Here is a 14,275-nt window from a genome sequence, read left to right on the forward strand (position 1 = left end):
TCTGGATATTTGGGGCAAGGATCTTTCTTGACAGGACTGTTGCAGTGTATTCTGTCCTGCCCTGGATAAATGTGTTTATGATACAAGAAGGAGAAAGAGAGAGGAAAGGGAGGAGGGGAGGGAGAGAGAGAAGGAGAGAGTGTGTGTGTGGAGGGGGTGTAGAGAATCACTTTATGGGTCTTCAGAGCATATGACAAGATGCCAAAGGACACAAGATCTCAGTGGTGGTCAGACCAGACAGGCAGACAAGATGGCTCAAGAAACATCCATTAATGCAATTGATGGTGCTGTGAGTCACCACCAGATCGCGACTGTGTCTTCTTGCCATGCACCCCAGCTTCCCTGATACATAGATAAATGATCTGGGGAGCACTGAATCTCACCTTTCCTAACTCATGATTCTCAAAAGCCTCCTCTAAAGCCTGGCCACCAGCCACTGCAGCCATATCACTTTCTCAAGTGAACTGTAGCCTCCTGCCAAATGACTGGATGGTGGAAAAGAAGGGATTCCTCGTTTCCTCCTGTGCTTGGCTTGCTACAGAAATGGGGTCACTTGAGGATGGAGGTTGGAAAGCCAGACTAAGGATCGGACTCTAGAGAGAAACACCTCTTCCTTCCAGCAGGCTGCTGCCACCCTTAGCAGGCAAGGGTATGGCCTTGGGAGGGGAGTTAGCTCTACTTGAAGTGATGGAAAGACCTGAGATTTGCTCTGACCTGTTAGACCTATTCTCATGGCAAATCTGGCTGATACTGTTATAGCAATTTGATAGATGGTGAAACTGAGGATCAGAGATAGATACTGACTTACCCAAATTCACACAGCAAGTCATTGGTGGTTCTGGGTCTTAAGCCTAGTTCCCTGCCCCCAGCCCAGGCTCTTTCTCTTGCACTATGGGGTACAGCAGGGGTCTGCAAACTTTGGTCAGCATTCCAAATCTGGCCTACTGAGCGTTTTTGTAAATAAAGTTTTATTGACACACAACCACACCTATTTGTTTATGTATTGTCTATGGCTGTTTTCACCCTACAATGGCAGAGTCGAGCAGTCACAACAGAGACAAAATGGCTTGAAAAGCCTAATATATTTACAGACTGACCCTCTGCAGAGCAAGTTTTCCAACTTTTAGGGTAGGATGACTTCATACAAGGAATATCTCCACTTGTCTCTCTCTTTCTCAGCCAGAAGCTCTCCGGGCCCAGGGCATACCAAGCTGTCAGTTTATCTCCCTTTATTCTTCCAAATGCCAAGAAGCAGTAGTGGTGTCTCTGCACTACTAGGGGAGGAGAGATTGGGAAGCCTCATGGGCTGGGCTCCTTACTAGGCTAGAAGCTAGGCTTTGTAGCTAGGTAGATGGAGCCTCCCCATGCAGGAGTGATGCTCCACATCCTGCTGCCATGGCAACAAAGTTGGAGTTGGCAACAAAAAATCAGGGTACTCCTTTCCATCCTTACCTCAACCCTAGTCTCAAGACTGCATTTTGGGAAGGGGGGGTGTCCCATATTTGGTGATTAAGGTATTTTCCGGAAGACAGAAAGCCCTGATGGGAAGAGAGTCATGGTATTATGAGGACTTGGGCCTCCTGGAGCCTCCAGTCTAACCACGGGGAAGAATCTCTATGCACCTTCTCAGAGAGGTTTATTAAGTTGTCCAGGGTCACAGCTAGAATGAAATAATTCCAGAATCAGAAACCAGGTTCCCCGATTTCTATTTCTTTCCATTTCATTATTATTATTTTTTTTACCAGAGTGTTCTTTTGAATCCATGAGCTTGAAATCACATAAAAGTTCTCTAACACATTCCCAAGTATCACCCCAGTCCCAGGCCTAGGGTTCACCAGTCTGTGGAGTCAAAGTATAATCGCTGTATAGAGCTGGTCTGTGCAGTGGCTGTCTAGTCTTCAGCTGCGTCTTTAGCAGCCTGTTTTCTTTCTCCCAAGGCCTTTTCATTATGTGATCACTCCCCCAATCTACTTGCACAGGGAGATATTCAGAACATTTTATCTATTTATGGTTATGAAATCAACAAATCTCATGTGAAGAGGGTACATGCCGGCACCCACACGTTGAGACGGTCAGAGCTGGGTGAGTGGGCTGAACCGTGAAGGTGAGGGACACGGAGCCGTGGAGTGGGTGGGGAGGGGAGAGTGTAGCCAGGTGGGAAAAGATGAGGCTGCTTTGGGCAAGGACCTGGAGGCAGGGCTGGGAGAAGAGGGCACAACTAATACAATGAAGAGCGCATCAGACCGCCCGTGTTCCAAGGAGGGGAGGAAAATCAATCACCTAAAATTCTCTATGAACGCACAGCAGAGACCCAACACTCCTGTAAGCCTCAAGTGGTAGACAGGAGTTCAGGACACTGGCCTTGCCCTTGGGGCAAGGAGGTCTGGAGGAAGAGACAGACCTTCCACCCTTCATTTACTAGTTCGGCCCAGTTTCAGAGTCCTCCACCCCTCCCACCCCCACTCCCTCCCACCGGTGAATTCCTCCTGGCCCTACTGTCCTCCTGGTTGGGTCTGGGACCCTTTCTCAGTGCCCCCACAGCTTCCTGCATTTCCTCATCCTACGCCGTCATTGCTGGTTTACTTGGCTGTCTCCTCACCAGCATCTCTGGTGCAATCTGGTCTCCACATTCTCGGCATCTAGCCTAGGACCCGGCTCAGAGCAGGGCCTCAGACATGTATTTCATTCATGCACACACATCCGAGCGCTGAGTTTGTGCCAGGCTCTGTGCTAGGCACTGGTGATGCGATGTGTGGAAACACAGGCCTGGCGTTAACTTCATGGAGCATCCAGGCTGGTGAGAAAGCGAGAAACACCATCAAGCCATTTAAGCCACGGATGTGAAATGATTGCTGCAAAGAAGCGAGGCAAGGCGTGTAGGGAGAGCCAAACGAGGACTGACTGAGCCCGGGGAGTCCAGGGTGGTCTCCCTAAGGACGTGTAATTGAGCCGAGTTGCTGGATGTCTAGTGACTGGCCGGTCGAGCTGTGCTGTGTGGGGTGGGGTAGACAGAGGAGTGCGGAAATGAGACCCTTTACAGGGATGGGGAGCTGCATAATGTGAGAAGCCCTCACAGCCTGAGGCTGTGTTAACAGGTGTGCGGAGTGCGGGTGAAGAGGGGGCAGCCTCTGCTAAGGGCAGCTGAGCCCCCACCTTGACCAGGAGGCTTGGCTCCTGTGTACGGGCAGGACCAAGAGGGGGCCCATGGGGGAGAGCAGACGGGTGTGGGGGGAAAGCCAGTAACTTCTTTGTGGGAATGCAGGTGAGTGGGAGGGATCCTGGGGCTCAGAGAGGCAGGAGAGGGTGGGCGTCCAGCGAGGGGCTCTGGGGTGAGACTTCCATGTGGAGTCCTGGCTCCTTCACATTGGGCAAATGGCTTAACCTCTCATGCTTCAGTTTACCCATCTGTTAAACAGGGATGTGAGGAGAATAATAGCTCCTGCATCAAAGGCTTGAGGGAAAGTTAAATGAGTTAAATCATTAAAGCACCTGGAACAATGCCCGCCGCATGAAGGGAGCATGATCAACGTTGAATGACGGACTGTCGGCCACCATTACTTCACCTTTATGAAAAATATAATTTTGAACAAGCCTCTGAAGAGATGGCATGGGCTGCTTTGGGAGACAGCACATGCTCTGTCATTGTGGAATGACAGGACCCAGGCCCCCACTGGCTTTTTGTAGCCTCGGCCCAGCTTGGTCCGAGAGCACCAGATGGGCTGGGCTGGGCTAGGGGCTGCAGCGGTTCCAAAGAAAAGGACACGGGGGGCTGGGAAGGTTGAGGGACACACACAAAATCATCCTGAGGGCTCTGGCCCTGGGCCCAGTGTGGTCCTTCCCGGGTACCACCGGCTCCCATGGTACTCAGCAAGTCCAGGCAGGGAGGCCCAGTGAGCCCTTTCGGTGCTCAGCAACTCAGCTCCCCTTGCCGTTTTTCTAGAAGCCAACCTAACCAACTTCTTCCCCAACTTAAAACACTCCTGGTTTCTATCACTCCCAACTACCCCAGATTCCTCCCGGCCACCTTCCCTCTTCTGCCCCCAGGTGCCTAGGCCACCATAGGCGCTAGCTTCAAGGATCTCCTTCTTATCACCTGAACATACTTTGCAACATGAGAGTTCACAGATGCACCTTATATACCTAATGCGGGCATTAACTCACTAAAACCTCATGGCAACCCCACACGTGAGCTCTTATCGTTCCCACTGGCCCTGGGTCCAGCAGAGAGGGAGTCTGCAAGGAATGGTCCGCAGCATCCCAGGAGAGACTGATGGGGTTCAAGGCTGAGGTGGTCATGGGAAAGTAGTAGACCTGGGACTGGCCAGTGACAGAAGGGAAACCCTAGGAGCAACCAGAGACTCCCCATCCTTGGAAATGCTAGAGCTGCAAGGAGTTGGTTGGACCACAGCAAGAAAACAGGAGCGGCAGTTATGGCCTGTTGATGGAGCAGATCCTGGAAGCAGGAAAAGATTAACCCTGAGCAGATGGGGAGGGAACACCAGGAAGCTTTAGGATAAAGGACCATCCAGCTGAAGGGAAATCTCTCGAATCACCTAGAATAGACAGGGGATGAGCTGAAGGAGCCTTCTGTCAAGGATTGTCAAGGTTCTGGAGGATTGGAGGTGGGCTCAGCCTAGATCTCAGTGGATTGTGTTTGATGCAGGGGAGAGCCCTGGGAAGGAGACAAAGATTCTGGTTGTAACCCTGCCACCAGTGTTATGCAAGCTCCTTCCCCTCTCTGGGCTCAGTTTCCCTGATTGCAAAATGTCAGTGGTAGTGGGTTGGACCACTTGGCCTGGAAGGGACCTCCCCTCTCTGGCATTTTGAGCATCTCTGGGTCCAGGACCCAGCTGGCCAGTGCCTCTCAGGCTTTGGAGGTTGAATGTTGCCTCTCTGAGGCCCAGTATGAGGTAGGAAGAGCCCACGTGCCTAGTACTAGGTTCTGGGTGGGCTTGAAGTCTCCCAGAGGATGAAGTCCTTAGCCCTGGACAAGCAGAGCCGCCTTGGGCCTTGGAGACCTGGCCTGTGTGAACATTGATGGAAGCAAGCACCATCAGAGGCCATTCTCACAGTTCTGTGCCAAGTGCATGAGGGGACTTACCATTGGAGAGATCCGCAGGGCTCCGAGGTGTGTAAGACAGACCCCAGGTCATCCTCGGAGAGGTCTGCACAGCCCGCGGCTGAAGCAAGTACTGTCTCTTTATACTCCTCCTTAGCTTCAGCCTGGAGGAAAACACCCCAGCAGTGTCCCACAGACTGCCATAGAGGGACTCCACAGCCTGGAAAAATACCACATTTCAGAGAATCCCAGACTCACAGTTGGAGTGGGGGGCCCCTTAGTCATCCGCCTTGGGTGACTGAGACCTAGTACAGAGAATTGAGTGATCCAAGTGACACAGCCATCGTTTAGTAGAAGTGGACCCTGAACCAGGTTCCTGGCTCACAGTGCAGTGACCTTTGTGTGCCTTGTAAAGGCTGGCCTCTGGGACCAAGAGGCAGAGAAAGAGCCCAGGCCAGGAGGCGGTGTTCTGGGAACCAGTCTCAACAATGTACTGACTTGCTGTGTGAGCTTGGCAAATAACGTCTCCTGGAGGGATGCCTCAGTTTCCACTTGTGTTCATTTAAAGGCTTGGCTCTGGCAATGGATACCCCTAGGAAAAGCCATTCAAGATTCCAGGGCTAACTTCTCCAGAGCAGGAACCTCTCTCCTTTGCCAGGCTTGGTGCTCACAGCCAGGCTGGGTTGGATCCACCTTTGGGTCCCCAGCCCTGGTCCAGAGTAGGGGCCCAGAGACGTCAGGAATCTATACATCACCTTGGGCATGGTCAAGTACTTCACAGAAGTCTTCAGTGAGTTCTGGTCAAACACCCTTGTGATTATTACAGGGAGAGTGCAGGCATCATTAGGATTGGGCAGGGGAATCCAAAAAGCTGGGTCCACATGGCTCTGGGGAGCTCTGCCAGAACTGGCAAGCCATACGTCCATCCAGAAACTAGCTGGTGCTTGTAAGCAGTCTGGAAAAGGTTTGGTCCCAGAAAATTCCAGAGAGCTGGTGACCTGTAGGAAGCTTTCGATGGAAGCAGACATTTGCAAGTAGCAACCTAGTTGGTTGGCCATAGAGTCCATGGGATCCAGAAGCTTGTCTGGAGTGATTAACGGTCCGGAAAGCCCATCTAGGTCTGGACTGTCCTGGGGAAGAAGAAGCAGATGCCATGCTGGAAGAGGAGATGTCTGGCTCCGCTGTTGGGTACAGGGCAAGGGCCAGAGGCTGACACACTGTGCCAGCTATTCTCAAGGTTAAGGAACACAGGATTGACCTCTGGCTCCGAAGCCTACATCATTGGGCTCTGGCTCATCGCTCTCCAGGAACATGCCATGTGACCCTGGTTAAGTCACTACTCTTCTCTGGGCCTCAGTTTCCCTTTCAGTTTAATGGGTGTTCTGGAGAAACTGATCAGGGGCCTTCCAGCTAAGATCTTAAACCAACCCCAGGCTAAGCCCGGGACAAAAAGGCTAAGGCACGAAGCTGGAGGGGGGCACAGGTCTCCAGAGACCCGGGGTAGCCCCGCGGGCAGTGAAGTTCTCACCTGATGTTTTCACTCTGTGGCCTTGTCCAGAGAGGATCCCCAAACGCGCTAGGCCTGGCATCTTGTTTCCTTCCAAGGCTCCTATGGAAGAAGAATCTCCCCTGTTGGAGGGAGGAGGAGGGGGACGAGGGGCAAGGGCAGGACCTCCTTTCTCATGGTTGAAATTTCCCTAAAGTGAGTGGAGGGCGCTAAAATGGGGGTGGGGTATATGGCACGGGGGGCTTCCCGGGCCCAGGCTCCGCGCCGGGCTCGCGGCTCGGGGGCGGGGGCAGCTCCCGGCCTCTAGCGGAGCCGCCACTCCGCCGGTTGCCTTTAAAAGGCGCCAGCGCGCGCGCATCAGCAGAAGGGCTGCGGCTCTCTTCCAAAATAGGCAAGAACTGGGAGGCCGCGGGAGACGAGCTGCGAGCAGCGCGGACGTCACCAGGGGCCTCCCTCCCACCCCCGCCTGCATCACGTCTCCATGGCAACGGCGTACCGCGGCCGCAGATGAATGAGCTAGAGCTAGGAGAGGAGGAGCGCACCGAGACGAACGATCCCTCTTCCAGCATCCAGGCTGCCCTAGGGAAGAGGATGCACACCCGGCGCTAGAAGGAAGGGGGCGCCCTCTTATTCAAAAAGACTCCAAAACCCATTCATTCCCAAATGATCCTTTTGTGTCCCGGAAATCTGGAAGCTACATGGTCCAGGGACCCCTGACCCTTCGGTTCAGGGCTCCTCCAGCCTCAGAGCTCCCCTTTACCCCCCTATCCTCTCTTATTCCGTCAGCTCTTTCTGTTCCCCAAACTTTGCGGAAATATCAGACATCGTGTGTCTTAGCGCCACCACGTGGCCAATGGTGGCGCTGCGTCAGGAGTGCTTGCAGCTGGGGTCTCGCCGTCTATGTCGCCCTCTGGCGCTTGCTAGTGGGAAGAGCACAAAAGATCTTAGTCTTCGCATAAGGACTAATTAACAAAGGCATCACTGAGACATTAGTAAAGTTTAGTGAGTGCTTTCGATATGTCTAAGTTGATAAGTGCTTCATTTCATTCTCACAGCAGCTCTGCAATTCAGACGATGACGACGATGACGACGATGATGATTACTATTTCGATTTTACGGGTGAGAACAGGCTGAGGGAAGTTGCAGCTTACCTAAGATCTCCCAACTGTAGGGCAGAACCGCCACCTGAACTCGTGCTGTGAAAAGCAATTGTGACCCCCTCACTTCCAGATCAGTGGTTTCTGTTGGTCCACCCCATGGTCTCTTGATATAAGCAGCACAACACTTATTAAAATGATTCCCATTTTACAGGTAAAGAGACTGAGACTCAGAAAAGTGAAATGTTTTGCCCGAAGTTTCAGCAGCCATGGATAGAGCCCAGGTCTCTAAGCCCCTGATCTAGGGATTTTTAGGCAGTGGAATAACAGGGAATTCAGCACACCCCTGTGAGACCCTTAGTAAGAGAGACTGAGGAGATAGCTCATCCCGGGCTACCCCCCCCTCCATTAGCAAATGCCCAAGGTCAGCAGAGGAGCAGGGACTCGCCCCCACCTCCCAGGATTTTGAGAGTTCATAGGAGTTAGATGCTTGTTTATCTCTGCATATATAAAAATGTGCACCGTGCATCATTTTAATGCCATCTTTTTTTAAGCTTATTTATTTTTGAGACAGAGAGAGAACAGGGGAGGGGCAGAGAGAGAGAGAGAGAGAGAGAGAATCCCAAGCAGGCTCCAAGCTCTCAGCACAGAGCCACACGCCGGGCTCCATCTCACCAACGATCTCACCAGTCATGAGATCACGACCTGAGGCGAAATCCAGAGTCCCACGCTTACCCAGCTGAGCCACTCAGGCACCCCATTAGTGTCATCTTCTAAGAGACTCTTCCTACTAATGCAGGACCCCTTGCATTTATCTAGTATTGGGCTGAGAAGACGCTTCCTGGTTTCAGCTTGCTGCTTTTAAATTGACCTGCCCTATTTGCCAGTGAATAACTGTTCTCAGGTCTGTTGCTTTCTTGTTTTTCCTGCGGAGATGCTGACTCCATGCCAGTCTCGGGGTGGCGCCGGGGGGCGGGGGGATGTTGTTAGTTTGTTTTTACTGGCTTGTGTTTTGGAGCTCATGGGTATATCATGTTATCTAGTTTTGTTGCAAAACTCTGACCATGTGATTTTATTTTATTATATAGTTGCTCTGTTTTAAGTGGAGATTCAAAATCTGGCCTCCACTGCTGCTGCCTCCCCTGTTATTCTTAGCTAACCCACTTGGGGATGCCAAGGGTTTGAGTGTAAACCATTAAAGGGAATCCAAGAGGCTGGTAGTCACACTTTCTAAAGCTCCAGTTTAAAGACACTGCTTCCAGTGTGGTTTAGATTTTTCAGGAATCTGAACCATCAGCAATGGGCACATTTCCCCATTTTGTTGACACTCACTCCACTTACCGGATCCTGGACTTCCAAGGCCCATTAATGGCTTTCCTGTCCCCATTCAAAGGACACCAATTCAGTCAACATCTTTCCTTCATCCTGGATGGTTCTGTTGTTTTCCCATGAGCTTGTTAACAGGATTTGCTGCCATTATGGCAATCCTAAAAGGTCTGGAGAAATCCATCCATTTATTTACTCTAGACAAAGTAAATCTTTATCTAGATTCACTCAGATGTGTATCTAAATAGCTTCTCCTAAATGCTTTCCTACTGTTTCCTCCAGTAGGAAATGCTGAAGGATATTGGGGTATTCCCTCTTTTTGATCCCAAAGTTTTTCTCCCAAGGTGTGTTTACAGTTGTCTGCATAGACCCACTCTGCCTCTTGATATGAATCTCCTCTGGAATAGCCAGTCACTCCAGGAAGTCCACAGAGTTGGGACAATTTGGGACAGTTGGTAAATTCCCTCTGCACTCACTATTCCACCATTGGGTTATAACCATCCATGTTTAATTTCTTACCCATCACATATCTGCCCCCAAGTGGCTCCCATGGGTATGCTCCATGCCCAAGATTTTAGTATCATAGCAGTGAGGGTGGGGATGGGCACAGGAATGTGGCCTCTCAGTTGGTTTTCCATAACTGTTCAGTCCTGACTTCTACTGGGCAGAGCCAAGAACTGTCTCATGAGCATTTTTTTTTTTAGTTTATTTATTTATTTTGTGAAAGAGAGAGAGTGAGAGCAGGGGAGGAGCAGAGAGAGAATGAGAGAGAGAGAATCCCAAGTAGGCTCTGTGCTCTCAGTGCAAGAACCCAACATGGGGCTCGAACCCACCAACCATGAGCTCATCACCTGAGCTGAAATCAAGAGTCAGACACTCAACCAACTGAGCCATCCAGGCATCCCTCTCATGAGGATTTTCAATTGGAGCCATATCTAGTAAATTCTTATAAACAAAGCATCCTCCATGTGGTACAGATAGACTACAGATAGAAGAAAAATCTTTTCACATTATTCCTACAGTCAGTAGGGCCAATCTTTGTGGCATGGTACCCATTCAGATTTGTTAATCCTTGAGGTTCTGTATCAGTTAGCTATTGCTTTATAACAAACAACCCCAAAACAGTAGCTTAAAACACTGCACATTTATTGTACACAAGTCTATTGATCAACTGGGCAGTCTGGCTTTGGATGTATTCAGTTAATACTTTGTGGTCAGGTAGGCAACTCTGTTGGTCTTGTATTGTATCTCTCACATACTTTGGGATCAGCTGGCTGTAGGTTGGTCTAGCATAATCTCAAGTGGGACCATTGGGCTCTCCTTTACACAGTCTCTCATCTTCCAGCAACCTAGCCTGGGCTTGCCCACATGGAGGTGGCAGTGTTCCTAGAGGGAGGTGGAATACAAAGCCTTTTGAGGCCAAGGCATGGAGCATGGCACTCCACATTCCATTTGACCAAGTCGGTCACAAGTTCAACCCAGAGTCAGAGTGGGAGGAGACTACAAAGCTACAGGGAAAATGGTGAATACAGAGAAGCCAATAACTGGGGACATGAATGCAATTACTTTCCACAGGCTCCATGAGTTTCTCTATGACAGCCAATCATGGTGACAGTGAATTATGCCTGCTTAAATTTTGATTTATAGTAGGATCATTATTCTATATTACATTCCTAGCATTGATTTTTACCAATATATTTTAAACAGGGTCTGAATTTTTTTTAATTTTTCATTTTTTAAAAAAAATTTTGGGGCACCTGGGTGGCTCAGTCGGTTGAGTGACTGACTTCAGCTCAGGTCATGATTTCACGGTTTATGAGTTCGAGCCCCACGTCAGACTCTGTGCTGACAGCTCAAGCCTGGAGCCTGCTTCAGATTCTGTGTCTCCCTCTCTTTCTGCCCCCCCCCCCACCCCGCTCATGCTCTGTCTCTCTCTGTCTCAGAAGTAAATAAGCATTTATTTATAAAATAAGTATGAGCATTTTTAAATGTTTATTTATTTTTGAGAGACAGAGAGAGACAGAGCATGAGCAGGGGAGGGGCAGAGAGAAGGAAACATAGAATCTGAAGCAGGCTTCAGGCTCTGAGCTGTCAGCACAGAGTCCAACACGGAGCTTGAACTCACAAACCGTGAGATCATGACCTGAACCAAATTCAGATGCTTAACTGATTGAGCCAGCTAGGTGCCCCACTAATTTTTCTTTTTAATGTTCATTATTTGAGAGAGAGAGACAGAGAGACAGAGCACAATCAGGAGAAGGGCAGAGAGAGAGAGAGAGAGAGAGAGAGAGAGAATCTGAAGCAGGCTCCAGGCTCTGAGCTGGACAGAGCCTGACACGGGGCTCGAACCCACGCACCACAAAACCATGACCTGAGCTGAAGTCGGACGCCCAACCGACTAAGCCACCCAGGCACCCCATCTGAATTTTTATTATTAGGCTTCACAGGCACCACTCATAAATAGAAAAATTTGAATCCAAAGAACTTTATTCATTAGTAGTTAGAATGCCACTCCAGGCAGCTCACCATCATCCATTTATCATGCAATAAGCTGTGAGTAAAAGAGAACTCAAAAAGTGGCTTAGAATAATTAAGTGTAATATCTCACAAACCGAGAAATCCAGAGGAGGGCCAGTCGATGCATCTTTTGAAAGGAAGAAGTTGACTTTAGAGGTTCCAAGCAATGTGTCCGGATATAACACCCAGAGGAGAAAGAGAGAACAGGTCCTTCCATTCCTGGATCTCTTTCTTAGAGGAGAAGGAACTCCCCCCCCCACCAAAGAATATCTGATACTAGATATTTTCCCTTTGCACCTCCAGATCCACTCGCCATCTTCTCCAGCTTGCCCCATGCCCTGGGATGGTGGGCTCTATGATGGTATGGATGGGCTCCTTTGCCCATTTTTTACCAGGTGATATGGCCAACAGGAATAATTCACAAAAGAATGAAAGGGTGAAGGAGTTAGGTCGAGGTATTTAAACTTCCTTGCCATCTACACTGGGTGACCATGGACTGATGGCACTTCTTCATCAAAGACTGAAGCCCCTGAAAGACTGAAGATAGTCTCCCCTACACATCTTTCCCAGTGGTTCATTAGCTTGAATTAAGTTGCCTGTTTCTGAACCAAAACATTATAGGAGGGAACAACACTGTAAAATGATTATAGAAAAGGTAATCGAGGTAGAAGATTCATAAATGAAATCTAACATAAGGTAATTGGCATTCCCAATGATGAAATTAGAAAAAATGCAATGGGAAAAATATTAAAAGATACAGTATCACAATTTCTGAAATAAGGATCAGCCTTTATTTATATGTAAAAACTCATAGGTTGAAAAAGCATGCATGTCCTGGAGGAGGGGAGGAATCGCATAAAAAGATAGAGCAAAGTGTCAGTCTGAAAGTACTAGATGTTATGGATACAGAGAGATTCCCATTTATTCATGGGGGGAAAACTTGTCATATATACAAATAGGATAATGTAATTCATTCATTCAACAAACCTTTTATGCTAGATCCTGTTCAAGACATTTGGGATACATTAGTATACAAACTACTGGTCTCTCCTTTTGTGGAGCTTACAGTCTAGTGGGGACAGAGACCTAACAACCGACATCATGAATAACAAAATTAGATGTTATGTTTATGGGGAAAAAATGTAGAGCAAGTTTGTCAGACTGGGAAAATCAGGGTTGCAATTTTAAATAAAGTGGTAGAGAGGACTTGTTGACAAGTTAGGAGCCCTAACGGTAGTCCATGTTAAACTGTGGCAACAAATATCCTCAATTCTTCACTGCTTATAACAAGAAAGAGAGATGTTGAGGGGAAGTTGGAAAGTAGATACGGGGTTAAAGATTGAGGTCTGAATTGGATATAAATTTGGGGGGATACCTTGGTATATAAATGGTGCTTAACACCACAAATCTGGAGTGAGCACGTTAAAAAAGAGAGGAGTCCAAATCCAGAAGCCTGAAGAGATCAGGGAGGAGAGGGAGACTGAGAGAGACCACTGACACAGGAGGAAGAGCAAAGGAATATGTCCTAGAAGGTCAAGTGCAAAAAAGATTTCCACAAGGAGAGAGTAGTCTGTCAGGTCAATTTTGAAATAAGAATAGTTGAGGTCAATAGATGAGAACTAAGAATTTAAGACTTGGATGTCATGGATGACTTTTTCCATGGATGGCCAAGCTGAGAGACAGGCTGGGATGTGTTTAGGAGGGAATTGAAGTGGAGAAATTGGAGATAAGGAGTATCAACAGGCTTTTTTTCCTGCAAAAAGGAACAAAAGTATGAGTGGTAGTTGCCAAGGGAAGTAAGATCAAGATAATGTTTATATGCTTTTAAGAGGGGAGGAATTAACTACATGTGTGTATACTGATAGAAAAGATCCGGTAGGGAGCAAACATCGCTAGAGGAGAGAGGAGGGACTTGCTAGAGCAGAGTCCTTGAGGAGATGAGAGCAGATAGAAAGTGGAGGACAAGTAGGGGATTGGCTTTGGACAGGAGCTTGGCTGGTTCAGAGAACAAGCAGAGCAGGTGCTGGGGGGTATATGTGGCAATGATGGGTGGAAATTCCGACTGCCTCCATTTTGCCAAAGAAGTGGGAAACAGACTCATTAGCTGAGATGAGGATGGGGGAGGAGGTGATAGAGGTTTGGCATGTGGCCTCTTCCTCCATCTTCAAAGCTAGCAGGAGAACATCTCCATCAGTCTCTCTGACCCACACTACTGCCTCTGTGTATCATTTATAAGGACCTTTGTGATTACATTAGGTCTGCCCAGAAAATCCAGTATAGTCTCCCCATCTAAAGATCCTATGTTTAATCACAGCTGCAAAATCCCTTTTGCCATCTAAGGTAACATATTCACAGGCTCTGGGGATTAGGATGTAGATAACTTGAGGGGAGGCATGGTTTTGCCTACCACACCTGGTAAATAATTCAGAGCATCACACTCATATTGCGTATGTTGTGTTTAAAATTTTAAAAGGTCCATCAAGGCTTATACCTCTTTCTTTCTGGTGGGGGATTTTGAGTTCCAGCAATTTGAGTAACTGATGTCGATATGTTTTATTATTGGTGATTCAAACCTTGACTGCTTAGGTAAAACAGTGTCCATTGGGTTTCTCCACTGTATGTTCCTTTTTTTTTGTAATTAATAAATAAATATCTTTTTGAAAAAAATAAAAAACAAATAAATATCTTGTGGGAAGGAGCCAAATGCTTTTGACTGGACTGGAGAGCTTAAAGAAAATGAAAAGTTCATTGGGGCGCCTGGGTGGCTCA

General features: G+C 48.4%; 1 protein-coding gene across 1 annotated transcript in view; it reads left to right on the forward strand.

Annotated features, from left to right (window-relative positions):
• Positions 1-5,821: 5,821 nt before the first annotated feature.
• The window catches only part of SLC29A2 (solute carrier family 29 member 2), a 34,414-nt gene continuing 25,960 nt past the window's right edge, over positions 5,822-14,275 (forward strand). Inside the window, exons 1-4 of the mRNA XM_049614853.1 lie at positions 5,822-5,849; positions 6,178-6,247; positions 7,353-7,485; positions 7,622-7,685. Coding sequence (XP_049470810.1) covers positions 5,822-5,849; positions 6,178-6,247; positions 7,353-7,485; positions 7,622-7,685 — 295 coding nt within the window. The remainder of the gene's footprint in view (positions 5,850-6,177; positions 6,248-7,352; positions 7,486-7,621; positions 7,686-14,275) is intronic.

This window comes from Panthera uncia, chromosome D1, assembly GCF_023721935.1.
Source record: "Panthera uncia isolate 11264 chromosome D1, Puncia_PCG_1.0, whole genome shotgun sequence".
Lineage (NCBI taxonomy): Eukaryota > Metazoa > Chordata > Mammalia > Carnivora > Felidae > Panthera > Panthera uncia.